This window comes from Oncorhynchus nerka, linkage group LG28, assembly GCF_034236695.1.
Source record: "Oncorhynchus nerka isolate Pitt River linkage group LG28, Oner_Uvic_2.0, whole genome shotgun sequence".
NCBI lineage: Eukaryota > Metazoa > Chordata > Actinopteri > Salmoniformes > Salmonidae > Oncorhynchus > Oncorhynchus nerka.
This window is the reverse complement of record NC_088423.1, coordinates 66202578-66230499: the sequence shown is the minus strand read 5'-3', so window position 1 is coordinate 66230499 and position 27922 is coordinate 66202578. Positions and strand designations below refer to the sequence as shown.

Sequence of the window (27922 nt, the reverse complement as noted above, 5' to 3'; positions counted from 1 at the left end):
AAGCGGTGATGCAATAGCATGTTATCAGTAGCTGAGTGGCCTTTGAGGAGAACACCGCTCCAGACTTCCAGCTCTAGATTATTATTATTATTATTATTATTTATTTTGTATTTTTTTCCCTCCCCTTTTCTCCCCAAATTCATATTATCCAATTGTTAGTAGTTACTATCTTGTCTCATCGCTACAACTCCCGTACGGGCTCGAGAGACGAAGGTCGAAAGCCATTGTCATCAGGGGAGCTCCGGGTCAATGCTGTAATGTCATGCAATGTGGATCCTGAGTGGCACAGCGGTCTAAGGCACTGCAGTGCTAGAGGCGTCACTACAGACCCAGGTTCAATCCCGGGCTGTATCACAACCAGCTGTGATCGCGAGTCCCGTAGGGCAGTGCACAATTGGCCCAGCGTCGTCCGGGTTAGGTGAGGGTTTGGCAGGGGTAGGCCGTCATTGTAAATAAGAATTTGTTCTTAACTGACTTGCCTAGAAGAAAAATGATATTCCTTACTTTTTTTAGTCCTTACTCTGCATTATCAGTCTGCCTCTGGGTTGTTTTATTTTTTCTGATAATGCACCTTTAATGGCTCTGTTGTTCCGCTTGGTTAAGCTAAAGGGAAAATAGCCTGCTCCCTTTACCTGGGAACCATCCAGGCGGATGGATGGATTGAGAGCGGTACTTATCCCATTGTTTGTGGGTCATGTTGCAAGTCGAGTAGGAGTGAGTGAGGAGGATGGGAAATAAAATATCCCCAGGCCTACAATGAACCTAATAAACAATCGTTACACAATCGGGCATTGCCAGGATCCCCTCTATTTGATTAGAATTCCCCAATATGTTAATGAGGGATGGGCTGGTGTGGTTGCAATGGAGAGGAGGCGTCGCCCACTCCGTGTCTCCCATTTATCTCCCAAGGCCTCTCCTGATAGACGTCAGGCTTGCAACATTGCAAGATTAGAGCACTTCAAACAGACGGGGGACCGCAGGGAAATGCTGCTCTGATTTCAGACCAAATTAACGGACATCAAACACCAGGAATGAGACGTCAGATCAAAGGGCGAGACGCCCCCGTGACATCCCTGCTCCTCCGCTCCGGTTGGGTCCTTGCATCCTTGCTCCTCTCTCTTTCCCGTCTCTCTCTCTCCCATTCCCTTTCCACCGTATCCCCCTTTTTCTCCAGTCTCTTTTTTGTCTTTTCCTCCCACGATCTCCTTGGTTCTTATCCCCTCTCGCCCTCTCTGGAATGGTATCAAATACATCGTACACATGGTTTCCATGTTCCAGGTGTTATTATGAGCCATCCTTCAGTAGCCTCCACTGCAATTACTACTATTTACCTTGTGGATCATTTGCTTGTGATAATGGGGAAAGAGAAAGGACACCTATATAGGGGGCAAAAGAAGAAGAGAACTTGACACAGTCATTTTGGGGTACAAATCTAGTGTTTGATTTGCGTTGCCATTCATTGCTTCCTTTGATATCTGCCGGTGCCAGGGGCTGGTGGAAACAGAGGATGTGTCGCCCAATCACAGACAGTGATGACTCAGACCAGGGAACATAGCAGACATTTTTGTCTTCCTGCCTGTTCACCGTAACATTATTTTACCCGGAATATTCTGCTCCTCGTGGGAGGTGCAATGCTACACGTGAAGTGCTCATTTTATATTACGCTCTTTGAGAAAAGGGTACCAAAGGGGTTCTTCGGCTGTCCTCATAAGGAGAACCATTTTTGGTTCCAGCTAGAACCCATTTTCGTTCGAGGTAGACCTTTTTAATCAAAAAGGGTTCTTCAATGGGTTCTCCTATGGGGACAGCTGAAGAACCCTTTTAGGTTCTAGACAGCACCTTATTGGAGATAGCACCTTTTAGTGTCGTGCTCAAACACAAGTCTAGAGCATGTAATGTTGACTGGTGTTGTGAGTGAAAACACAGAGGTCAGACCTGTCAGATATTTGTACAGACAATGCACTAGTTGTATTGCATAATGTCCTAAAATATAGATTCTAACGTGTCCCTTTTATTCCCAGTGTTCATACCCCGTGTGGGAGGACTTCAGTGCCAAGGCCACCAAACTGCACTCCCAGCTCCGGTAAGCCCCAGCCACTGTCCTGTGTGTACTAGAGCGGTACCCATCAATGAGTATCCCAGCCAGTGCCATTGATAACAATGTAATCCCCCGCTGTCTGTTCAGAGGCGCCAGATCTGCTGACTATGTTTGTTTATGTTGAGATGGCTGTGGTTTGTGAACTGGTGCCAATCCTGTGTCTGTTCTGTCCCGCTCTGCTCTGCTCTCAGGACCACAGTGCTGGCGGCAGTGGCCTTCCTGGATGCCTTTCAGAAGGTGGCGGACATGGCCACCAACACCAGAGGTACGTGAGCTTCCAGATGTGTGTGTGTGTGTGTGTGTGTGTGTGCGAGCTCGCTCTGAGGATACGGGAGTTGATATGTGTGTGTGTGTAGAGTAATGTACGTTTTGCATGAGTGTGGGGATGAGGGTATCCCAGATGATTTGGGTTAATCTTTTGGACGGCAGCCTTTCCAGAGGAGGATAGACAGACAGATTTGTGATTAGGGGATCACTCCTCCTGTTGTTGTGAACAGATTGTTGTGCATCCAGTTAAAGTATCCACATCAGTTCTACTTGGACATGCTTTAATACATTTGTTTACTGATAAAAATTTTTTAAAAAGAGTTGCGTTTGATACTGTGCCTAAAGTTACATTCTCTATGAACTTTGAAGAGGCTTCATCCCTGAATTAGCTGCGTTTAGGGAGCAGAGATGTAGATGAATAGAGCATCATCCCACCGGATAATGTGAGGAGTGGAGAACAAAGGCTTGGTTTATGGTACAAGAGAGAGATGTGGCAAGCGGCTGGGCAGCAGGGTTCTTTTTGGCTGGGGGCTCGGGGCAGTGTTAGGAGACTGTGCTGAGCTCCTTTCAGAAGACTTACTAGGGGGAACACTCAGCCTTGTTTTACGGCATGAGCAGATGGACAATACAGACTGTAGGTCTAATAGTGAAGCTACATTTTCTAGGGATATGGAATGCTGGATCTTATTGGGTGTGGCTGTTGTACTGTATGTGTGTACGGTGTGTGTTTGTGTGTGCCTGTGCATGTGTGTTTGCCCCCCTTCGTGTGTGTGTGTGTGTGAGACCACACCAGGCTTTGGCATTTTTACTGAGCTGACAGGGTTGGGTGCTTCCTGTCTGGCCTGTAAAAGCAGTGAGGGGCACATCCTAATGATCCTACATCCTCCAGAGACCACAGGGGCCCACCTAGGGCAGGACACGCACACAGACACACACCGCCGGGGACAGAGGGAGGAAGTACACAATAGTGTAGGAGAGGAGCTGTAGGAAAGGAGAGCGAGAGAGATGGGAGGTTCTTCAAGGACACAACAAGATGGAACAATGTATTATGTCAGAGACGGGAGAGGAAGGAGATGGACGATAATGTCGTTTTTTTTAATCTTCTCTTTTTGTTGTAGTAGAAGAGTGTGCGGATTCAGCAGTAATGTATAGAGTTGAGAACTCTCCAGTGCGCGTGTGTGTGTCTGTTATTCCTTTGTGGGCGTGTCTGCATGGCTGCTCAGTTGTGGCCGTGACTGTGGCAGATGCTAGCTGTGATTATTGGAGACTTGTGGTGGGGACCGTGGGGGCACCGCTGCCCCATCGGATGTTGGTCACAGACCTGTGAGCTCCACATGGCTCATCCATGACCCCCCACACACACACACACACACAGCGGACAGGCACATCTGTACAGTATGTTTATCTGCCACGGGGTCCAACACGCTGCAGTTCTCCTGGTGACGGAGGAGGTGTGTGGTAACCACAACATACAGTAGAGTAACCGTTCTCAATGCAGTGACTCTATACGAACGCACAATTATCCCTCTGACTGCCTCGTGTGTTCTGATAGGCCTTCCCCATGAATGAAACCAGTTCAATGGTGTCTCTCTTAAGTAATTGTCTCTTCTGGCCATTTAGAATGTGTGTGGTGTGTGTGGTGTGTGTGTGTGTGTGTGAGCCATTACAGTAACAGGCTCTGTCTGTCTGTCTCAGCCCCACAGGGTGAAGACGCTCTCTTTCTCTCTCCCTCTCTCTCTCTCCCTCCCTCCCGTGCTCTGTTCTCAGACATACAGACCATAGAAATAGTTGGTTTGAGGTCCGTGCGACAGAACACCAGCCTCTTCTCTGAAGGAGTGGTGATGTTCTGCGGTTTTAGGTTCTAGAACAAAGCAAAGAACAAGCCTGAGGTCCATGTGGAGCTGCTGAGGCCAGTTCCCTGCTCCATAGCCATGCTGGTGGCGTAGAGGCAGATGCTTTGCTAAACCTGATTTCGATCCCCACAGGTCCAACTGTAACACATCCAGATGTTCTGTAGAATCCTGTGTGTGTGTGTGTGTGTGTGGGCGGAACTGCTCAGATCCAGCCGGAATGCATACAGGTGTTCTGTAGAGTTGTTAGCCCCTGCTCGCTCCAATTGGTGCTGGAGCGAGCACGGGCTAACAGGCCCTTTTGTAGGCTTCTTCTCTGAGGAGACTGACCGCCAACTAACAGACTGCAGGATCAAACAGGCTAGACTGGACCGCAGACAGGACCTAGAGGGAGGGAGATATGGAAGATATGGGTACATGTCTGCATGTTGAGAGTAGAGAGCGGCGATATGAGGCGAGAGAGGGAACTATGAGTGAAGGAAAAAGTGTGTCAACTCGCCAACAAGGGGCAAAGTTGCGGAGAGGAGTTTGTGTTTTTCAGATGTGCCCCTCTGCCCTCACTACCTCACACTTTCCCCAGAGCAAAACATTGGGGAGGGGAGGGAGGTGGGGTCAAACAAGCAAACAAACAAACACAAACCAGGCTTTCATCTTGCTGGTGGGGGGGCTGCTGTGGTCCGGGGTTGGTGGTTTGGGGTAGGGTAAAGGGGGGGGGGGGCATGCTTCCTGTCTCTAATAACCTGTCCTCTGCCTCTCATTGAGCAGCCTTTTACACCTCATCTTCCTCCACCCAGCTGCTTTCCCCTTACACATTCACTGTTCTGTTCTCTTTCTCTCACACACAGGGGTTACCAATTATTTTGACTGCACAGTCTCTTTCTTTTCCAAAACAAATATCATTTTCCAAACCGTCTCGTGGAATGATACTCATTGAGAGCTATAAGTACCAGGGTGAGACATGACCACTGAATGGCTGAATTATTGATGGCCACCACTGACATTGGATGCAGTGTGTAGGGTCCTTTTCGAAGCTGATAGCCTTTTTCTGTCAGATAAAAAGCTTCATTCATTTCAGAGAATACAAATGACAAAAGCTTTTTTGGCTCATATTCTGTTCTCTCTCTCTCTTTCTCTCTCCATTCATGGCCCCCACAGTAGAAGCATTAAAACCTGGGGCTATCCCAAAAGCCTCGCTACCCACAAAGTAGCCTGGTCATAAAGAGTCCACTCAGATGTGCTCTGCGCAAGATGAGCTCGTACACGACTTCATCTAGGTGTTTTACGGCCTGCTTGCATGAGTTGAATAGGAAGGCCTATAATGAACATCATAAATCTGATTCATACGCTAGGGGGCAAAATGACTCCCCCCTAGAAGGCAGAAAATACATGGCTGCCAGCTCAGCAAATGGTAGCGTGGAGCCTAATGGAGGGAATGAGGAGCAAAACGGTGTGTGTGTGTGTGACCTCTAAAGATTTGTATTTGTTTTTATTTCTCTCTACCATATTAATATTATCTACGATGCTAAATAAGGGCTGACATTGGATAGTCACTCAGCTCGTGAGCATCTAGTCAAAGACATCACAAAATGTGGAACGGGGTGCGTTTTTGACTGCTTTAGCAGTTAGACATCTCTACCCCCTTAACATTTCAATGCCCAAAGCTGATACCCAGTGTAGCTAGGCACCATTATATCTTTCAATAGCGGCTTGGTGACTGGAATGCACTTAGACTGACGTGAAAATGAAGAACACATTCATTTGCAAAGAAAGGGATGATTACAAAAGGCACAGACTGGGTCTGTGTCATTTGATTTTGAAGGGAGAAGGCATTTTGTCTGCTGCTGTTGCTGGCTCAGATCAAGACAGAGAAGGATGTTGTGAAATTGTTTCTGGAGCGAAAGACTAGGAGAGAGAACAAGAACAGAACATTCTGTTGGCTGGAGTCAAGTTCAAGATGGGACCCTGGAGGTTGTTAGCCTGTGTGTGTGTTGACCCGGACATGGCATGGTGTGTGTGTGTGTGTGTGTCTTGACCGGGACATTGACCGTGTGTGTGTGTGTGTCCTCAGGCCATGTTAGAGCCCTGGTTGTCTGTTCCTTCAACACTCCACTCCCTGGGCTACACAAGGACCAGTTAATACCGCTGGCATGATCAGTTGTCCTGACTCAGCTCCTCCATGGCACCCCCCTCTAGGGAACATCGACTCCCTTGTGAGAGGGAGTCGATGCTGGGATCAGCAGTCTGAGGCATCGTCCTGGGCAGCTCACCCTATTATCACAGCACAATTAAGACGGAGACTAAACACAACCTTCTCACGGACCCACCAGGGATTATTGTCACAGCACCCGGGTAAAGAAGAAACAACAGTGTACACTGTGGGTGAGACCGCTCTCTCATACAGACTAAATAAGCCTGTCGTAGATTGGTAGTGTATTAGTGTGTAGTACGGCTGTCAATGCAAAAACACATGTCTTTCAGCTCTTTGACTCTTTTTGGACACATTGTAGCTATACTTTGCACTCTAATCGGTGGAACGGTACATTTGTTTCCATGGTTTCCATGTGTTTGATGCCATTCCATTTACTCCGTTTCAGCCATTATTATGAGCCGTCCTCCCCTCCGCAGCCTCCATTGGTTAGCAACTTATCCGAGGTTAGTGAGTGCTATGTTGAGGCGAGGAGGTGATGTGGATATTCTTTAGAGGCCATGATGACCTTTGACTCCTCATGGGTCAGACCAGACATGCCCCCCCACCAGTCTCTGGAAATGGCAGAGGGCAGTAAAGGAATCAGCAAGAATCACAGGATTCTAAGGAAAGACCACTCTCCTGTCCCCATAGGTTGAATCACAGGATTCTAAGGAAAGACCACTCTCCTGTCCCCATAGGTTGAATCACAGGATTCTAAGGAAAGACCACTCTCCTGTCCCCATAGGTTGAATCACAGGATTCTAAGGAAAGACCACTCTCCTGTCCCCATAGGTTGAATCACAGGATTCTAAGGAAAGACCACTCTCCTGTCCCCATAGGTTGAATCACAGGATTCTAAGGAAAGACCACTCTCCTGTCCCCATAGGTTGAATCACAGGATTCTAAGGAAAGACCACTCTCCTGTCCCCATAGGTTGAATCACAGGATTCTAAGGAAAGACCACTCTCCTGTCCCCATAGGTTGAATCACAGGATTCTAAGGAAAGACCACTCTCCTGTCCCCATAGGTTGAATCACAGGATTCTAAGGAAAGACCACTCTCCTGTCCCCATAGGTTGAATCACAGGATTCTAAGGAAAGACCACTCTCCTGTCCCCATAGGTTGATTGACTCTGTGTTGCCTGGCTTTTGTTAGTGTGTAGCTGCCGTGAAAAGTGCTGATGGGTGTTAAATGTGGGGGGAGAGAACAACGTGTGCGTGTGTTTTTAAGATGGGTGTACACCACACAATTTCTGTTCCCTGATTTTAGCTGTCCTAGACATGTTTTTCATACCGGAGACAAAATCCCCAATGTCGTTGCCTACTCTGGGGAGCACGACACAGTCTTAGGGTCACCGATCCTGATATTTTCAAACGTGTTTGATTTCACCGGCAACAGATCTGCGACGCTCTTGTAGTGTGACATGTGCAACGACACGTTTTGAGAACGGTGGTTTCACACCACCCCAGGATGTGTCGACTCTCCAGCAGAGGCCATGCCTGCCACTCGTATGCGTTTGTACTTGCCTTCATTAACCAAAGCCAAAGTGTCAAATCGTTACAGCTCTGGAGTTCACGAGCGAGATGTTGTTCAAGTCAAAATGTCTTGGCTCGATATTTCAACTCCGTGCGTTGCGACCGCGAATGTCTGCTACGAGGCTGCTTCTGAGCCACAGATCGATATAGCTACTTTTAAACGATCTCATCACATCACCTCGTTGCTTTCGTGGGACGGCATGGTGAAGAATCTTGTAGTGTGTGTCTGTGCCAGATTGTTTAGTGTGCTCACCACTGTGTTGGTAAGACAGGAAGAAGCTACAGGAACGACGGTCCTTTAAGGCTCAGCAAGGTTAGGATTTCGAAAGTCGTGTAGTGTACACCCGGCCTTACTGTGTGTGTGTGTGTGTTAGTGGTCTTTCTCCATGGAGGAACAGTCTGCAGAGGTTGGTGGGATTTCAACCTCCAACGCTCCTCATAGAAACATAATGGAGACAGGAAGGAAGCCAAGCATGCATTGTGGTTGCAGCAGTGGGATATCTCTCTCTCTCTATCTCTCTCTCTCTCTATCTCTCTAACGATTTTGCCAGAACAATATGGTCAGCATGCTTGCTATAATACATTAATCCCTGTCGGATAGGGGGAGGCGGGGCAAGGACTTGTCAATGGCAACTGAAACATGCCAATCCTTTACCAAGTGACATATCTGGAGGATTACTGTCTCTTGTCGCTCGATTCAATTCAATTCAAGGGGCTTTATTGGCATGGGAAACATATGTTAACATTGCCAAAGCAAGTGAGGTAGATAATATACAAAAGTGAAATAAACTATTTAAAAAATATATAAAGACATTACAAATGTCATATTATGTATATATTCAGTGTTGTAACGATGTGCAAATGGTTAAAGTACAAAAGGGAAAATAAATAAACATAAATATAGGTTGTAGTTACAATGGTGTTTGTTCTTCACTGGTTGCCCTTTTCTTGTGGCAACCGGTCACAAATCTTGCTGCTGTGATGTCACACTGTGGTATTTCACCTAATGGATATGGGAGTTTCTCTCTCGCTCTCTGTGATTTCAATCAACCAACCAGAGAAGAGGTGGATCGCAGGCCCAGTTGCCAAGCAACAGAGCGAGAGTGTGATGGCAGAAAAATAGCTGTGTTGCCAAGTGAGAGGAGTAATTTGAGAGATGACATCCACTATTTTACAATAGATAGGTCGGCCGTGGTGAAATGTAGAATTCTAAAGCGATATGAAATAGGGATTGGGTATGGTCGGTCTGAATAGAATGTTCTTGATTACTGGGTGTTTATGGATAGTAACCTCCAAGGCTCCAACCTCAGTGTGTACAACCTGCTTATAGCACCATCTTATAGTCATTGGCTTTGGTTTAGTGCCTTTACTGATTTGTCCATTGCCTAAGAAGAGAAAGGCAGCCTGGGGCTGAGCCTGGGGGCTGGTGAGGGGAGATGTGGGAGGAGGATGTGTGGCGTGTCCCAAACAGCTCTCTCTCTCCCTCCCCTTCCCTCTCTCTGTCTCTCTGTCTCCCAGCAGCAGTCTCTTCTCTCATTAAGAGGAGACTTGGCCTTGGCGTGGAGGTGTTCTCTGCTTCCCACTTACATAGAGCTGCCCTTGTGCTGGCCGCCTGAGGGACAAAGGAGGACTGTGACACCAGGATGTGTCCTCACAGAGTGGCCGGAGGGAGGGAGTGAGGGAGAGCGAGATGACCATTGTTACTGTGGCTTCATTAAAGCCAATAATGTTGTTTTTGTACCACTCTCTCCAAAACAAAAGGCAATCTCAGGAAGGTGGAGATGGCCTACATAGAAGGGGGAGAGAGAGAGAGAGAGAGAGAGAATGGAAGAGTTGTTGTGTGTGAGGTGAGTTAGAGAGGGATAGAGCGAGGTTGTTTTGCTTGCTGTTAGCTAGTAGGCTTTGTGTTCCGGTCTGTGTGTTTTTGGCTGTCTCTCCGTGTGACAGTGTGTGTTATACAGCGCGGCCCCAGGTTGAGCCGCCTTTAGGCTGGGGATGATTAGTTGTGATCACCGCTGGGCCTGGTTGATGCAGGTTGTTACCCCGTCAGGTTTTATAGGGTTGGTGCTGTTAGCTCCTCTCAGATCCATGGTTAATACAGGGCTGAAAGGGTCAAAGGCCACAGCGATACTAAGGCCATGTTTATTATCATGTCTTGACCTCTTTAACCTCATTGACAACCGCTTGTTTTTAGGTTCCAGATCCTTTAATTGTTGTTTTCTGTCAACAAATGCTGAATAATGCCAATAAACACAATCCTAAGAAAATAATAAACTTGAATTGTATTTCGGATCAAGCCAATGAGGTCACGTGGTCATTGTGGAGAGAGACTGTCTATTGTGTTTGTGTTGCATGGACATTGCCTTATCGATCTGTCCTACATCCAGGTCAGCTTGATCAGTGGAATAGAAAGTGTTCAGTGTTCAGTCATGCCTGACTGCTGTGGGCCAGTGTCCCGTCTCCAGCCCAGCCCTGCCTAGTCCAGACCAGGCCAGTCAAACGGCAGCTTCCCAGCCTATGTGGGTTATGGTGGCTGGCTAGACAGGGGGTGGTGGTAGGGTGGGGGTGAGGACAGTGTATGGATAGTAGGTTATGGTGGTGGCTGGCTGGACAGGGGGTGGTGGTAGGGTGGGGGTGAGGACAGTGTATGGATAGTGGGTTATGGTGGTGGCTGGCTGGACAGGGGGTGGTGGTAGGGTGGGGGTGAGGACAGTGTATGGATAGTGGGTTATGGTGGCTGGCTAGACAGGGGGTGGTGGTAAGGTGGGGGTGAGGACAGTGTATGGATAGTAGGTTATGGTGGTGGCTGGCTGGACAGTAGGAGGTAGAGAGTGTGTGTGTGTGTGAAGGATCAGACAGGCCAGGCCAGTACCAGGGTAATCCAGGGTATTAAGTGTTAGTAATCATGTGTGATCTCCCTACTGCTGCTGCTACTGCTGGCTCAGCTGGTGCTATCATCACTCATTTCATTAACCCTGCTCTCTCTGGCTGCCTGCATTCTGTCTGTCTGTCCGTCCGCCTGCCTGCCTGCCTGCCTGCCACACTCACTCCGCTCCTTTCTCCCTCTGTCTTTCTTCCCCACTCCTTACTTCCTGTTCGTTCGACACCACGCCTGTAACACACATACACCGTTTACACCCTCTATTTCTCTACTCCACGTTTTACACACAGAGGCTGGGTGTTGGTTCGGAGGCGCTCCTCTCTGCCCATAAAGGGAAATTTAGAGACCAAGGCCAGTTGTGCCTATCGTCCTTCAGCCCAGCCAGTCCCCGAGGCCTCTGGGAAAGGGGGACCAGACCACACCAGCACAGAGCACTGTCCATAAATTTCTGAATACACTATAAACAGTCTGAGCGATGGGCATCAGGTGTTTCTCTTAGGTGGCCACAGGGAGAGGAAATGGTTTCCGTAATGGGGGCTGTATTTTGGGGAGTGAAGGGATTAGTTGGTGGGTACAGTATGAAAGTGTTTAGACAGTGTGTAAAAAGGCGGTAGTCGTATCTCCTTCTATAGCTCTGTCTCCGTCTGCCTCTCTCGTCTCTGTCCCTAAGGACAATATTTATAGCTGCTTGGTCTCCTAAATGGCTGTCTGTTTTTCTCTGCTCCCCCTTCTTTTCAACCAACACTCCATCTTGGTCTCCATTCCTGCTATTTTCACCCTATCGTTCTTCCCCTCTGTTTCCCTTTCGTATCCACCCTTCTCTCCGTTCACCCCCTCCCCTCCTTCCTCCCTCCCTCTCATTTTAAAGCCATTAGTGTGTGCTCACATCTACGTAGCTATTCCCTCTGGTTGTGTTGACATAGCAACCGTGGCTTTATTTTATGATGCAGATGTAGCGGCTGGGTACACTCTGCCTCGCACGTCTTTCTGACGTCTTTCTTTTGTTTCCATTTGTGACACAGCATTTGTCATAATATGCATTTGCTCTTTTGTTGTTGTGTGCACTGTGATTGATTTTTGTCACTGTTTTTGTTGTTCTTACTGATGAACCAAATACAACAGTAGGCCTTTCTTGTTCTCTTGTCTCTCTTGCCCTGTCTAAGCTCTGCATACCAGTCCTTAGTCATCATTGCAGAGGGCTAGTTAGTCTTCCTGCCCTTCATGCTCTAGTCCAGCCTGTCCTCTCTGGTCTGTGTGGAAAGGGAGCGAAGCAGACTCTCAGTGTGGGGGCTCTACTTTTACAGGGGACTGTTTTGATATGTGCTGGTTGTTTGGGAGGGAGATTTTAACTTAGCTGTGGAGTGGAGTGAGTCAGGGAGAGCGTTGGTGTTGGTAACCCCTCTCACACCCTCAGGGGAGTCGGGGAGCTCCTGAAGTGGAGATGAAGAGGAGTTGGGAGGCAATACAAAGTCCTCCTCCAGGGGGGTAGGAGGCCTGGAAAGGCCCTCTTTTCTCACTACTGGTGTGTTGCCATTGTCCCGCAGTGCTTTAAACGCAGAACACGAAAGGTCAGAGGGAGCTGCTGTTCTTCAGGCCTGATGAAATGATTAGACTGGTCTGGAGTGCTAAGCTGTTTCCCACAGCCTGTAGAAAGACTCTGGAGGGCGGCCAGCCAGGGGCTGCTTTAAGCCGGTCTGTTCTCAGGGACGCTGCCTGGCCCCCTGACCTATCACAGGGGAGCTGTGAGGGGGCGGAGCTAAGGGTTCTGTTCTGCTTGTTCTGCCTGTGTCTCTGACTGCTGGATGTTCTGGTGTGAACTGTTACTAAATCTCTCTCTGTCTCTCTGTCTCGCTGTCTGTCTGTCTCTGTGTGTGAGTCAGCTGAGATCTGATCCTGCTTGACTTACAATTTTCTAGTTAATTTTATCATTCCGTTCTCTCTTTTTCTCTCTCATCTATCTCTGCTCTGCCTAGAACAGCCTATCTCTGCTCCTTGTCCATGTCTGACAGGAAGAGTGATGGAGTCCCTAAGCCAAACGTCCGTTCTGTCTCTCTCTCATCTTCACAAAATTCCCCAGTGCCCTGGCCACATTTTTGGTATGACGCATGCTGGATGCCTGGGGTGACAGCAAGGGTCGCGAGGTCATGGGCCCACAGAGACATACACAGAGGACACAGGATGAATACACTATCCGGGAAACCAGCAATTATTTGCTCTGCAGTGGATGAGACAGCATAGTTTTGTTTATGTGTTTTGCTTATGTGTACGATAGTCCAGGTTTTGATTGTTTTGATAATTCACTGTGAGCCCCTCCCTACCCACACTCTCTGCACAACAGACCAAATGGGATTAGAGGACATTGCATGTTTCTATGATACAGATGGAAAAAGTGCAATGATGTCTCAAGCTCTGTTATCCAGCCTTATGCTGTGATGGTGAAACGAGATGTGTGTGTGTGTGTGTGTGTGTGTGTGTGTGTACAGTGGAGGTGATATGTCAAAGATGTGCCAGTGAGTGTGGAAACGAATTGAAAGTTGGAGCGACAATGTTAGTATTGCTCCTTGGCACAGTGCCCCGTGTAAGAGCCTCCTTAGGCTCCGGCGTTGTCTGTCCCTGGCTTACATCCTGTATTAGCCTACTGTGTTAGCGCAGTCAGCAGAGTATCTGGGCCCTGGGCCGGGTCAGCCAAACACCCACCCACCTACAGTACAGCCTCTCCTCCAGCCTCTCCTCTCAAATTGTGTTCGTGCACGTGTGTTTGTGTGTACCAGTCATGAACATGTGTGTGAATCCATGAGGCATTCAGGTATTGTTTGGGTCATGGAAAGATTTACATGAGGTTTATGGCAGATTATGAGAGTTAATGGTGGGATTTCCATAGCGCTAGGGTGGTAGTTGTAGTGAAGAGAGTGTGTGTGTGTGTGTATTGTTTGTGTGTAATCCTCTTTCCGATTTTCCTTGTGTGGCCGCGGATCTGTTTGTGTGTGTGTGTGTGTGTGGTCTGGTTTCACTATCCTTGTGGGGACCAAATTCCTCACAGGGATAGGAACATTTGGATGGTCCCCACAAGGGAAAAGGTTATTTTGGGCTTAGAGTTTAGGTTTAGGGTTACAATTAGGGTTAGATTTAAGGTTATGGTTAAGAGTTAAGGTTAGGTTTAATTTTAGGGTTTGGGGTTAAGGTTAGGGTGTAGGGTTTTTCGGTCCCCACAAGGATAATAAAACAAACGTGTGTGTGTGGAGAGGGCGGGGCATCGTGCCTGTAAGCTGCTCTAGTCCTCCTGCTGGGCAGATGGCATGTTACCGTAGGAACCATGTGTACAGGGCGTAGTAGTGTGTGTGTGTGTGCAAGCATGTGTACGTGATGTGGATGAACACGTATGTGCTACCGTCCATGAATAGAACACGCTACCTGTGTTTAACATGCAGAGCGTGAGGCCATTGTGCCATCATGAACAATCAGCTGAGGTGTGTGTGTGTGTGTGTGTGGAGGGAAACATACAGAATGATGACACCAGAGAGGTAGACAGAAAGAGAGGCTAATAGATACATTGGATCTGCTGTTGTCGTGGTGTGGTTTCTGCTTTAGGCAGACTTGCTGTACATTCATGTTCTGTTGCAGTACTAAGGCTAGGGAACAGTGCTCCACCCTTAGGGGCAACACATATAATGTCTATAACGTTTAGTTATGCAATACATATGTAAATAATATAGACTTACTTGAACGTCTCAGCGAACTACCTCTTTGGGCTGTTGGCATGTGCGTGTGAACGTCTCGGCGGACTACCTCTTGGGGATGTTGACGTGTGTGTGAACGTTTTAATTGTGTTCGCCGCGGACTACCTCTTGGGGCTGTTGGCATGTGTGTGCGAACGTTTTAATTGTGTTCGCCGCGGACTACCTCTTGGGGCTGTTGGCATGTGTGTGCGAACGTTTTAATTGTGTTCGCCGCGGACTACCTCTTGGGGCTGTTGGCATGTGTGTGCGAACGTTTTAATTGTGTTCGCCAGCGGACTACCTCTTGGGGCTGTTGGCATGTGTGTGCGAACGTTTTAATTGTGTTCGCCGCGGACTACCTCTTGGGGCTGTTGGCATGTGTGTGCGAACGTTTTAATTGTGTTCGCCGCGGACTACCTCTTGGGGCTGTTGGCATGTGTGTGCGAACGTTTTAATTGTGTTCGCCCGCGCGAGCTAACGTCAGTAAACATTTGCGCGCTCTTCCCCTTGTGAAACGTGCTTCAGGCTACAGCTTCCTGTCTGTGTCTGTTTTTGCTTTCCCACCCAACATTACATTTCTAAAACGTTTTGCACTCCTGTCCCTGATCTGATCTGGTCTGAGATCTCACGTCATATGCAGCGTGTTTGTCCCCAGCCCCTTACCTGCTCCGACAGAGAGCTCGCCCTGGCTTCACGCCACAGACTAGGTTAGCATTGATTGAGTGGCATTAGCCAGGTAATACAAGTGTTCCCTTGCACCGCCAGAGGCTCGTGTCGCTCTCTGTGAAGGGCCATAGAGAACAGTTTTGACACTCTACTGGTTCTATTGGTCCTCAGCTGATCAACGTTCTTGAGACCCACAGCCTCCTGAGTCCTGTCCTCAAACGGTTTACATGTTTCATACAGATTGTCACCCTGGAAGTACATGTTAGCACTCAGTGGAGGGAGCGGGAGGGATACAGGCTTGTTTATGTGATTTAGCTGTTATCTCCCTATTGGGGGGGGGGATCACTTTTTGTTCCCTTTATGTTTTATTAAGTAACTGTGAGTTAGCCGATTTGAGGCCCTTCATAAGGCTGGATTGGCTCTGCTCAGAACCAAGAACCACAGATCCAACCCACTGGACAAAAACTGGTTAAATCTACGTTGTTTCCACATCATTTCAACCTCCCAAATCTGTGTGAAGATGTTGAATCAACGTGGAAAACTAATTGGATTTGTGAAGAATAATCAGCATAAGGGCATTTCATTTTTTTTTTCACCCACGTTTTTAACCTAAATCCAATGACATGGTGAAATGTCTTGTTGATTTCAGGTTAGTTGATAACTCAACCAAATGTAATTCAAAACTAGATGTTGAACTGACTGTCATTCTTATGGAGCCAGTGGGTTGTCATTCTTTTCCACACGGTCAGCACTTCTCTTGTCCAGGTGGTCTGGTTGCAGACAGATGTTTCCACCTCCCCAGCAGTCCCCCTGAGCAGCAACCTGAGAATCCTAGTGGAAGTCAAGTTCAAGGCCTGGATATCTGGAGAGACGACAGGAAAGCAGCCCCCCTTTTCCTGTTGGAGGCTTTTCTCCCCACCCACCCAACCTCAGGGACCTTGACAGGAGAGGAGAAAATAGGAGAGGGGGAGAGGGGAGAGGAAAGGAGAAGAGAGGAGTATGAGGGAGGGCAGTGATGGGTGGAGATTTATCAAAGTAGCAGGACTAGAACTGCTGGTCTGTACAGGAAGTGGACAGGCTAATAATCAATCCCATGGGCTTCCCCTCAGAGCAGAGCAGTTTGTGTCTCTTGTGTGGCATTGCAGTGTGGATACTGAGACCAAGCCCATCAGACCAGATTTTACTGGTCATGTTCCTTGGTGTCAATATATACCTTCCTGGTAATATAGGTCTAACTTATCAGAAAAGCATGTGCACAGGAATGGCTGGTATAGTAAACATGTTGAAGGAAGATACTATTTGAGTTGGGTGACAGTAACAGTGATATTTAAGGAGATGGTACTGACTACATTTCCCGGTACTGACTACCGACTAAAACTCTGCTGCTCTAGTTAGTATTGTGTACCCCACTAACTAAGTGGTGGCTGGGCCCAGTGGCCTTCTCAGCTTGTAAATCTGGAAGGTGTGTGTTGAGTGTGTGCTTAGTCCCAGCAATGTAGTAACCTTTTACATAGCAGTCACACATGCATTCAAACACACATGCACAAACTATATACACACTGGGGGTGGAGTGTATAAACGCAGTTGCTCACATATCTAGCCCACACACAAGCTATGTAATCTTACCACTATTAGCGACTGGGGAATCACTTAGTGTACTTGTCACGGCAGTGGGTGTCTCAGTGCTACTTAGAGATCATGTGTTGTCTGAAGCCAGAGCGGAGCGTACAGTTAAATCGTTAGTGTCCTGGGGCCAACACTCACATTGAACTGTGTTCACTAACGTCAGACATCAGAGATGTTAAAAGGGGGCTAGTTACAGGGAAAACAAGGAAAAAGAAAGAAAGAAAGACGTTTTTAAGAGTGCTTTACTGATGTGGAATGAAATCTCTTCAAGTTTGGAATGATGGAAAGTGGGAATTAAAGGGGGAGAAAGAAGTATGCTGTGGTAAGAGAGATTGAAATGAATCTGAATTTATCTGATAATTTCTTTGACATAAAAGTCCCCCTCCTGTCATGGGAGTGGGTGCGTTCCAGGGGAAGTATTGTTTGGGGAAACATTTCAATAGCATTTGTGGAGGCGATACGATCAGAGCCTGTAAGTTTGGCGCTTTCTTTGCGATGGAGATGGTGAGATCACGTCCTGTGGGCCTTGTTTACGAAGCCTACTGTACACGCAAAGCGCCTCCACCGCTCTAGCCATGAAGTCAGAGGCTTTCCAGAAATACCTTGGCATCCATCCATGAGAGAGCGAGGAAATGAGAGGGAGCGAGCTAGTGAGGCAGAGTCCTGTTTCTCGTTCTGTAGTGGCTGTAAGGGGATAGCTTTCCTCTCGCTTTCTTTTTCCTTTTCCTTGTAATGGTTGTAATGAGTAACCCGTCTGGTTGGGCAGTGGCAGTGGTGGGGTATTTTTAGCAGTAATACTGTCCCCTGCCAGGAACTTCCTTTTTGGAGTAAATATGGAGGGAGGACTTTAGCCCAGTCATCTCCCAACCCTCCCTTAGACCCAGGAGACACTTTAAATGCTCTTTAATCAAGTCCAGAGAATGTCATGCTTTCTCAGGCACAGCTGATTCCACTCTTCTCCATGGCCCCGGCACTATTCAGTATCCGCCTGCCGATTGGTCCACTGGTCGAAGGATGTTGGGAATGCACCAATGGATTTCCTCCGCTCTTGTTTTTTTTAACGTTTTAAGCTAGCTCTTTGAAGTGATGGCCACCAGCCAAGCAGCCTCCACTGCCCTCCGTATGCCTAGTATGTTCAGCTGCCTGGCAGGTATCCTCTCTTACACACTGTGCTGCTCTGGACGTGTGAACATGGCCAGCCACTGTTTGGTCAGGGAGCCAATGATGTGTCTCCATTAGTCAGCCTTTTCTTAAGCCACCGTGTAACCAGATCACCGCCTGACCCTTAACCCCAGACCCCACAGCGCCAATCATGCTGTCTTCCTCTCTGTCAGCTAGAGAAATAAAAAACACTGAGGCAATCATCTCTTCAGGTAGAGGGTACAGCTTGGTTAGGAAACACAGGTCTGATTCTGCAGTGACTATAACCTGTTTGCCATAGACGGGCTTTCTCCTAAGATAAACCGTGCTTTAATCAGCATTCAGCTCCCACGGTTTGTTTTGGGTGAGATTAGCTTTTGGGAAGCATTTGTTATGCCTCCACTGAAATGGCCTGCCAATGAAATGGCTTCACTCTGAGCTGACCCTCCTAATGAAACAATCTCGTGTTGGAACATTAATACAGTGAAATACACTTCCTCCCATAAGGAGTCCTAATTAGGACCTCTGAATACACAAGCACTTGCAGACTGATAGTGGAGTGTAGGCTTTATCACTTTGTTAGTGAGCAGGCTATGTATGTCAACCCATCTTGGACTATGTATTTGGGTATTTGGTATTTGATTAGGGTCCCCATTAGCTGTTGCAAAAGCAGCAGCTACTCCATGTCTGGCGAGGTAAGTGTGTGTGTCTTGAGCTGTGTGTAAGTTGACTATGCAAAGCAATTTGGAATTTTCAACACATTAGCGTTTCTTATTAAAAGAAGTGATGTAGTATGGGTTGGCCATGTCTGGGCCTTGTTCTCTTCCCCTTCACCTATCAAAAGCACCATCAATATTTCATGTGTGAGATGGTTTTGTCTCAGAGTGCTTCAGAGAGATTAGGGCTCTGACCCACTTACAGCCTGGTCCCTGGTATAGACTCTGCTCTCTCCAGCCAGGCCTGGCAGCTATTTCATCCCAAGGTTTGGGGCCCTTTGGGTGGGTGGTCAACAGGGGATGTAACTCAAACTCTTCCCCCTTACTGAGTCCTCTGGCTGGGTGGGGGGTTAACAACACGTGTTGTAGCCCCACTGTAGATTTGTGTCCTGTTAATGATGTCTGTTTTGTGAGGAACTGATGGTCCGTGTCCATGTAATTGGGCTGTGTGGGTATAGCTGGAGCCCAGCATTTCAATTGATAGTGATCTCAGGACAGGCATCTAGGCCACTGTCCTCATCACGCAGGGTCACAGTGTGGGACGTGGGACTATTAGATAGGGGTGTAATGGTACACTGAGTTGTATGCCATTGCCTCTTGAGTAAATCTGAGCTGATTAAAACATTTAAGGCTATTCCGTTAAAACAACTAGAGCTTATGCGCACGTTGTAATCACAATTGGAATCTTAATTGCCACATTTCATACTATCCGTTTGTGAGGAGCAGCCGGGAGCTAGTTCTGTACGATGGCGAGTGGTAGGGTCGATAAACCAGAATAGGTGGATCCTCCATCATGGTTCAAATCCCCAGTTTGGCTGGAGATTTTGTCTTCACAGTAGATTACAATGGCGATGGACAGAGAGAACATTAACAGTGCGTCGCCACTGCTCAACGAGAATAGCCAATGCAGCTTGTTGTTCTCGGCCAGTCACAAGTCATCAAAGAGGTACTATCATAGAGCCTCCGTGTGTGACAAAGCAAGTTAGGAGATTATCTAATCAATAAAAGATTCAATTAAAATGATGGAATTAATAGCTCAATTAGAAAGATGTGTTACAATGACCAAGAGCAAACAACATGTAGGCTGCTACTTAATAATCTTGATTGGAGGCGTTGTTATTTATAACTGTAGGACAGGGAGAAGCCGATTGCAGCCTCAATGTTTATTTTTATTTTTTACCTTTTATTTAACAAGGCAAGTCAGTTAAAGAACAAATTCTTATTTTCAATGACTGCATAGGAACAGTGGGTTAACTGCCTGTTCAGGGGCAGAACGACAGATTTGTACCTTGTCAGCTTGGGGGTTAGTAACCTTCCGGTTACTAGTCCAACACTCTAACCACTAGGCTACCCTGCCGCCTATCTGGCTAGTTAATATAGCTAGCTTAGCTAAAACAAGCTTCTCTCTGTTTGATGCAGTCAAGGCAGGTACTACGTAATCATATCGGATGATAAATAACCTAGCTCCTAGGTATGACAAGCTAGAAGTTAGTCTACTAGCACGAGTAGGCTTGGATGGTTGGTTGCTATCTGTCTGTCTCTCCCTCCTCCTTGCTCCCCGTGTCACTCGCTCACAGTACACACACAGCATGTCTCTCCCTTTATCACTCAAGGTTAATAAAGTAGCTTACAACTTTTCTGCTGCTTCCCTCACTCGGATTCGGCCGGGTCTGTATCCGACCAGGTCTAGACAGAACTAGTCTCGATGTCCTTGGGTCTGTTCGGAACTGGTCTCTATATTTGGAAATAATTTGATACATATTGTGTTCAGTTGGGAAAGCCCCAGGTTCATTTTGGAAGGAACTGTGAAGACCTCTACTTGAGAGGCCCAAAATAACAATCCTTGTCACAACAGACAATTCCAGGAACATTGTGACTGCTGTCACAGAAGCAGGACTTGGGCCACAAATAGGGTGCTTTTTAGTGTTGTGTCTTTTGCCAAATAAACAAAAATGTAATAAAGTAACTGTTGGCAGTTCATTTTCCCACTGTACCGTAACCTAACCTAACCGTAACCAACCTTGGGTTTGATAAACCGTTACATCCCTAATACTAGTGCATTTGTGTGAGTATGTATGCGAGTGTGCATGTATGTGCGCATATGTGACATCGGCGTGTCATCTCCATATGATAAATCAAGTGGATGGGACGAAGAAAAAAATGATGTGCTGCTGCTCAACACACTCTCACCCACTGCCTACATCCACCATTCACACAGAGTATGTGATCCCAGGTAGCCAATGGCCACCCTCTGCCCTGTCTCCATGGTAACGCAGTGACGAGTTAACACTGGTGACAGGAAGTGAAATTGCCCAAGCTTTGGCTTCTGTGTTTTCATTTACATTTGAGTCATTTAGCAGACTTAGCGTGGGGTCCGTGGCGTAGTTGGCCACCACGCAGCGTGGGATGGTGTTGTGACTCATGAGTCACGTCTGACTTCGAGGCTGACCTCACAGCCTCACAGCCCAGCAGGAACATAGTACACAACCAGTCAGCACTCAGCTATGGTACTCTACTTCTCTGTATCACTGCTTCTGCTTTCAATTTACAATGTTCCTGAAAAAACGACCAATTCCAAACGAATCAACACAGATGTCGTGGAGTGATGTCTTTCTATAATAATGCCTTCGGGTTCAACGTGTGCCGTTCGGTGATGTTGTAACAACTCAATAAGTTTTTTAGAAGAAGTCTGTTTAGAGCACAAACAGACTCAAAAACTATGTCCGTGGCCAGCACCCTACGCCTTACATTCAAGGCTTAGGAACGATGAGACAAATGGAGCATGGCTCGCATCACTGAAGTTAAAATATCCACCAAAGAGGGTTTATGTTTTTTCTTTTAATTTCATTGATTAAAAACGATTAAGTTGCACCCCAACCTAGAATTATCCCTCGGTTATGAGCAACCCCATCCAAAGAAAAGGCGAAGGTTAGCCCGGGTTACTCAGATGACCTCCACTATTGACAGCGACAACGTGCAACCCAAAAACCAAGATGACGAGCCTTGTAAGTTTATGCACAGGCTTTTAAATCTATACTGCATTTAATGCTGTTGTCCTTGCATCATCTACCAAGCCACTAGTACTAAGTGTACTGTTGTCTCTAGATTATGTTAGCTAGCTAGGGGGACAGCTGCTTTTGTTTGTATGATCTTGTACTTAGCCATAGTAGAAGTAGTACAAACGCTGTTCGCCCGCTGTCATTGATGCCATGGTTGCCCTTAGTTTGAAGATGTAATCCTGAGACAGGTGTTTTATACAACAGCCTTCTGTGTGTTTTTCTTTTGACTCCCTCTGCATATTTGCAGTCAAACGCCAGAATTATCTCAGTTTCCTCAGCCATCATACTCCAATTCCACTGGGCATTCCACTGATTTCAAAACTCGGTCCTCCAGAAAGTGGAGATCAATACTTTTGCATTTCTACTATGTGATATCTTTCAAAAAAGCCACGTTAGAAAGGATTACCTACACATACTGACCAGCGCATGTTATAGACAGAAGCGTGCTACATGGTAGACCAATCCAAACTCATCTTTCGGAATTTACAGCCCACTCATTACCTCAGCCAATCATGGCTAGCGGGAAGGTTCCTGCCTTTGTCCGTGGATAAACCGACTAGGCTCGTAATTTAACATTTTTATTTGTATTTACAGATGGCATACACGTTTGTTATTAAGGCACATGAAAGTTCACATGTTCCAGAAGTCATTTAGGCGAAAGTACATATTGATTAACAAAAAAAATGTTTACGTTCAGATGCTTCTCCTGTGAAGTAGTGACGTGTGACATACGCCTAGTTTCCAGAAACGAGTCATGTATAGTCTTGATACTGATGAAGTTCAAATTGAACCTCACAATAGATCTTAGTTGATGATTCTGTGTATCAGATAGCATGGCCAGTAAGATCATCTCATACTAGATTGACAAGTTGGAGGAGGTCACAAGAGACCTTATCCCATGGCATCCTAGGGAAACCATTCAGGCAACAGCTTTGAAAAGAATTACATACACCTTAGCCAACTACATTTAAATTCAGTTTTTCATTCCTGATGTTTAATCCTAGTAAGAATTCCCCATCTTAGGTCAGTTGGAATCACCACTTTATTTTATGAATGTGAAATGTCCGAATAATAGTTGAGAGAGTGATTTATTTCAGCTTTTATTTCTTTCATCACATTCCCAGTGGGTCAGAAGTTTACATACACTCAATTAGTATTTGGTAGCATTGCCTTTAAATTGTTTAACTTGGGTCAAACATTTCAGGTAGCCTGGGTGAATTTTGGCCCATTCCCTCCTGACAGAACTCGTAGGTTTGTAGGCCTACTTGCTCGCACACGCTTTTTAGGTTCTGCCCACAAATATTCTATAGGATTGAGGTCAGGACTTTGTGATGGCCACTCCAATACCTTGACGTTGTTGTCCTTAAGCCATTTTGCTGCAACTTTGGAAGTATGCTTGGGGTCATTATCCATTTGGAAGACCAAGCTTTAACTTCCTGACTGATGTCTTGAGATGTTGCTTCAATATATCCACACAATTTTCCAAAGCACCCCCACAACATGTTGCTGCCACCCCCGTGCTTCACGGTTGGGATGGTGTTCTTTGGCTTGCAAGCCTCCCCCTTTTTCATCCAAACATAACAATGGTCATTATGGCCAAAAAGTTCTATTTTTTTTTTTCATCAGACCAGAGGACATTTCTCCAAAAAGTACAAACTTTTTCCAAGCTGTTTAAAGGCACAGTCAATTTAGTGTATGTAAACTTCTGACCCACTGGAATTGTGAGACACTGAGTGAAATAAAAAAAGGTTCTTGCCTAAGAAATGATAAAAGCACATCAAAATCATGATGACTGTACCCTTGCGTGTAATGTTTATTCCCTGCTCTTTGAGTTGATTGCAGGCTGTCAGCTCTTTTTTTTTGCATAGTTGGTGCTCACACAAGAATTTGCCTCTATTTGAGTCTGCACGTACAGGCACCTTTTTTTGCTGAGCTGACTGTAATTCTAATCTTCCTTGAACTGTGCCACACATCAGATGCACTTTCCTCCCTATTCTAGTTTGCCAGCTTGTTCACCATGCACCTCAATGTAATCCTGGTAGAATGCCTTGTATTTTTCATAACTCAGATCATCACGGTTTTGATGTGGCTGAGAGTTCCTTCCATCAACTGCACTATTTTCAACTGCTCTGTTGTTCTTCTGACGGAGAGGCATTGTATCACTTCTCCGGTAAAGTGTTTTTGAGGAGAAAGAGCGGTTTAGTAGGAGCCTTTGACCACACTCTAAAGGCTTTGAGACGGGTGATGTGGTATCTTTGGAAGCGAAGAACTACCAACAGCCATTGAACTGCCCTCGTACTCATCCTCTGCCTTGTAGTGCCTGACGTTTATCTAATTTAGACGTTTAGGCTCAAGGTTCTTGGATGTCCCTGCTCATACTAATAATGTTTATTCTAGCACCTTATCTCAAACTCAAGGTAGCTTTACATCATAAAAAGCCTGGACAAATAACATTACACAAGTTCAAGAAAACATCACATGCAAAATATCTCAAATTGATTTTATGGTTGTAAATAAAATGGCTAGCCACTCTAATACCATTCACAAGATAGCTGCTGCATGGCTACATAACTTCCCTAACCCTGAAATACACGAGCAACCGACTGTTTCGATGATGCCACTGCCTCTCTCTGTTACCCAAGCCGTCTGTTTTGGTTTGTTGACGCTGTGACTGGGCTCAACCAACCTCTGCTTTCAGGAAAGTCTGCATGTCTCTTGCACAAAACTTTGCTGGTTTTATTACACAGGCTTCTGTGCTTTTATAATTTCTTAGTTCTTCGCCATCAACACCCTAGGAGAGAACGAAGTAGTTAGACATGGTTGTGTAGCTAACGTCAGGCCATCGCTGTCATGTCATCTACCCATTCCGTTAGCTTAGACTGATGCGGCTCGGTCACAATGGTTGGTATTGCTTGTTAAATAATATTTTTTGCACGAATTAACCTGAACTTTTACCTGCTAGCTACTACAGCTAGCTATCTCCTGGCTCCAATGTAAACACAGCTTAACTGGAAACCGGCTTCTGCTATGAATGACAAGGAAGGTCATAGTTCATGAAAGTGGTGAATAGAATAACACCTAAGAATATGGTTTTAGTGTATAGTTTAAAAGCATGTCAGAATGTTATAGGCTGACTGGTTGACCTCTACATGGCTCAGAGATGTCCTGTCACGGTAGTCTGGCTGACACCTAACTTGAAGTCCGCCAAGCTACTGTCGCGGTACATCCAGAATGGAAAATGAACCCTGACATACAGGAGAAAGCCTTGGAGACGCCAGTCTTATATATATATATATACAGTCACGGCTGTGTGAACTGACCTAGGACCAGATGCTAAGACAGGCTCTTCCTGTTCTCTGCTCATTCCTCAGCTACTGATTGACCTAGGTTCAGTTGCAGAAGTTTAATGTTCTGGGTGTCCCATGTCGCCCTGACTACGTTCTCAGCCTGCTCTCCATTCCTAGAATACAGCCCATGCCATGCCATTCCATCTCCATTTAAATAGAGTGCACATTCCCAGCTCTCCCCTGGCTTTTAGCAATTGAATAGTCCAGATCAGTGGGTAGGACTGGCTGGCCAGCTATTCAGCACAGTACAATCTAACTTGACGTTCTTGGTCTCGCATTCGATCCGTGAAGTTAGACATTAGCTTATTTGGGGTAAGCTTTTTTGAACCCAGATAAAGGGTAGGCTTTAATCATGTAGGCTTTAATCATGCAGACAGCATTTCTCAGACAGTCGAAATCATGAATCAGCTGGCATCGTTTTTATGGATGTATACAAAGAAATGTACATTGAAAAAAGGTCAAACTAAACAAAATGCAGCTAGTTTGCAGTTTTACAGCTTCAGTTTGAAGTGATTGTGTGTTATTTAACCTTTTCACACGTTCACATTCTTAGATCTGAATGTTACTACATTTTTCTTGTGGTTTTTATGGAAAGTTTCTTAACGTTGTCAGAACAATTTGAGAACATTACTTTAAATAGAACCATGAGGAAATGTGCCCTACAGGTTATACTGAAGTAATGACATTCTAACAGAAGAACGTTGTTTCTTAATGTTCTCTGAACTATTTGAGAACATTCCCAATATCAAACCTGTTGGAGAACAAGAGCATGACCAACATTTGAATTGAATTTAGCCAAATTAGCCAAGTTTAAACTTTTAGGAAACGTTCTGTTAAAGTAATGAAATGCCAACAAATACTGTTTTTTATTGTCAGGTTCCTTAATGTGCTGAGGATGTTCCAAAGCCAAGCCACTATCCAGCATCATTCCCAAATAGTAGTGGTAGGTTGAATGCAAAATAAAGACATGACAAATACGCTCTCACCATGTGGAAACATGGTTCTCAGAACGTTTTGAGCTAGCTGGGGTACTGTGAAACGCTCTCATCATTCTACTGATTGCACTGAGTGCGTTCGTACTCCATTCTGTGGGCTTCAAGGCTACTACATGTATGCAGTGAGCCTGTGTTCCCTGTGCAAGTTGTGTAAGGTCTGCTGCAGTGTCAGTCATTCATTTTATTTCCACGCTGCAGTGCTACTAGTGATTTCTGAATTTTGTCCATCCTCCATTTTCCTCTGAATTGTGTGTGTGTGAGTGGTTCAGGCTATATTCGATCCACTGCAGCACAGTAACATGTTATCCATGTTTCAGTATCTTGCGTCACAGTATGCATGAATCCAGTCTGGTGTGTAATGACGGTGGTGCTGTGTTTTGGGGCCGCGGCTCACAGGCATGGACACATGCTGGGATAGGAATCCAGGCCTCCATGAATGATTCTGTTTCATCTGCTGCTGCTGCAGTCTCTCTGTCTCGCTCGCTTTTTCGGTCATGCTCTCTCATCTCTCCCTCTCTCTCTCTCTCTCTCTCACACTTTCTCTATTTATTTCTCTGTCTACTCCTCCCCCCCTCCACCTCTCTCTCTCTCATCCCTCTCACGTTGTTGCGATGTCGTGGGCTGATCGCTCTCTGCCGCAGACGGCGGTAACCCTGGCAACCAAAGTCACACCTGCCATGGCGATACCCTCCTCTCCTCATTATCCCACTCAAGCCCAAAAAGCTCTGTCATCCCTACTCTGTCTCCCCCTCCTCCTCCACTTCCCCTCACCCCTTTCCCATCTTCTTCATTGCCCTTTGTGCTCCGCTCTGCCTCTCTGGATGGAGTTCTGGGAGAGAGGTGTGTCTACGTACTACACACAAGGGCCGGCCACTAGCAAGACTTGCCATGCTCGTGTCTCGGTTTTCCCCTATCATGGGAGTGACTCCACTAAATAACACTGTACCCTTTTGAAACATGACCCATGGAATGCTGTACCAGAGTAGTATGGAAGTGAGGAGACCTGTCTCCAGGGACAGGCAGTGTGTGTGATCTATGGCACAGATACACCATGTCTACAAAGTATGTGGATACCTCTTTAAATTAGTGGCTTTGTCCATTTCAGCCACACCCATTTCTGACGGGTGTATAAAATCGAGCACACAGCAATGCAATCACCATAGACAAACATTGGCATCAGAATGGCCTTACTGAAGAGCTCAGTGACTTCCAACGTGGCACTGTCATAGGATGCTACCTTTCTAACAAATAGGTTCGTCAAATTTCTTCCCTGCTAGAGCTGCCCCGGGTTAACTGTTAGTGCTGTTATTGTGAAGTCAAAATGTCTAGAACGGCTCAGCTACGAAGTGGTAGGCAACACCAGCTCACATTATGGGACCGTGTGCTGAAGCACGTGGCGTGTAAAACATCTTCTGTCCTCGGTTGCAGCACTCACTACCGAGTTCCAAACTACCTCTGGAAGCAACGTCAGCACACTAACTGTTCGTTTGGACTGCTTCACCATCTGGCAGTCCAATGGACAAATCTGGGTTTGGTGGATGCTAGGAGGATGCTACCTGCCCGAATGCATAATGCCAACTGCAAAGTTTGGTGGAGCTGGGTCTGTTTTTCAGGGTTCGGGCTACACCCCCTTAGTTCCAGTGAAGGGAAATCTTTACGCTACAGCATACAATGACATCCTACATGATTCTGTTCTTCCAATTTTGTGGCAACAGTTTGGGGAAAACCCTTTCCTGTTTCAGCAAGACAATGATGCTCAAAGTGAGGTCCATACAGAAATGGTTTGTCGAGATCCATATTAATGCCCATGTTTTTGGAATGAGATGTTCAACGAGCAC

General features: G+C 46.4%; 1 protein-coding gene across 4 annotated transcripts in view; it reads left to right on the top strand.

Moving 5' to 3' along the window:
• The window catches only part of LOC115113552 (protein MTSS 2-like), a 74717-nt gene that overhangs the window by 13948 nt on the left and 32847 nt on the right, over positions 1-27922 (top strand). For all 4 annotated transcript variants that reach the window (XM_065013015.1, XM_065013014.1, XM_065013017.1 and 1 more), the window contains exons 2-3: positions 2022-2083; positions 2290-2363. In XM_065013015.1, the coding sequence (XP_064869087.1) occupies positions 2022-2083; positions 2290-2363 (136 nt within the window). The remainder of the gene's footprint in view (positions 1-2021; positions 2084-2289; positions 2364-27922) is intronic.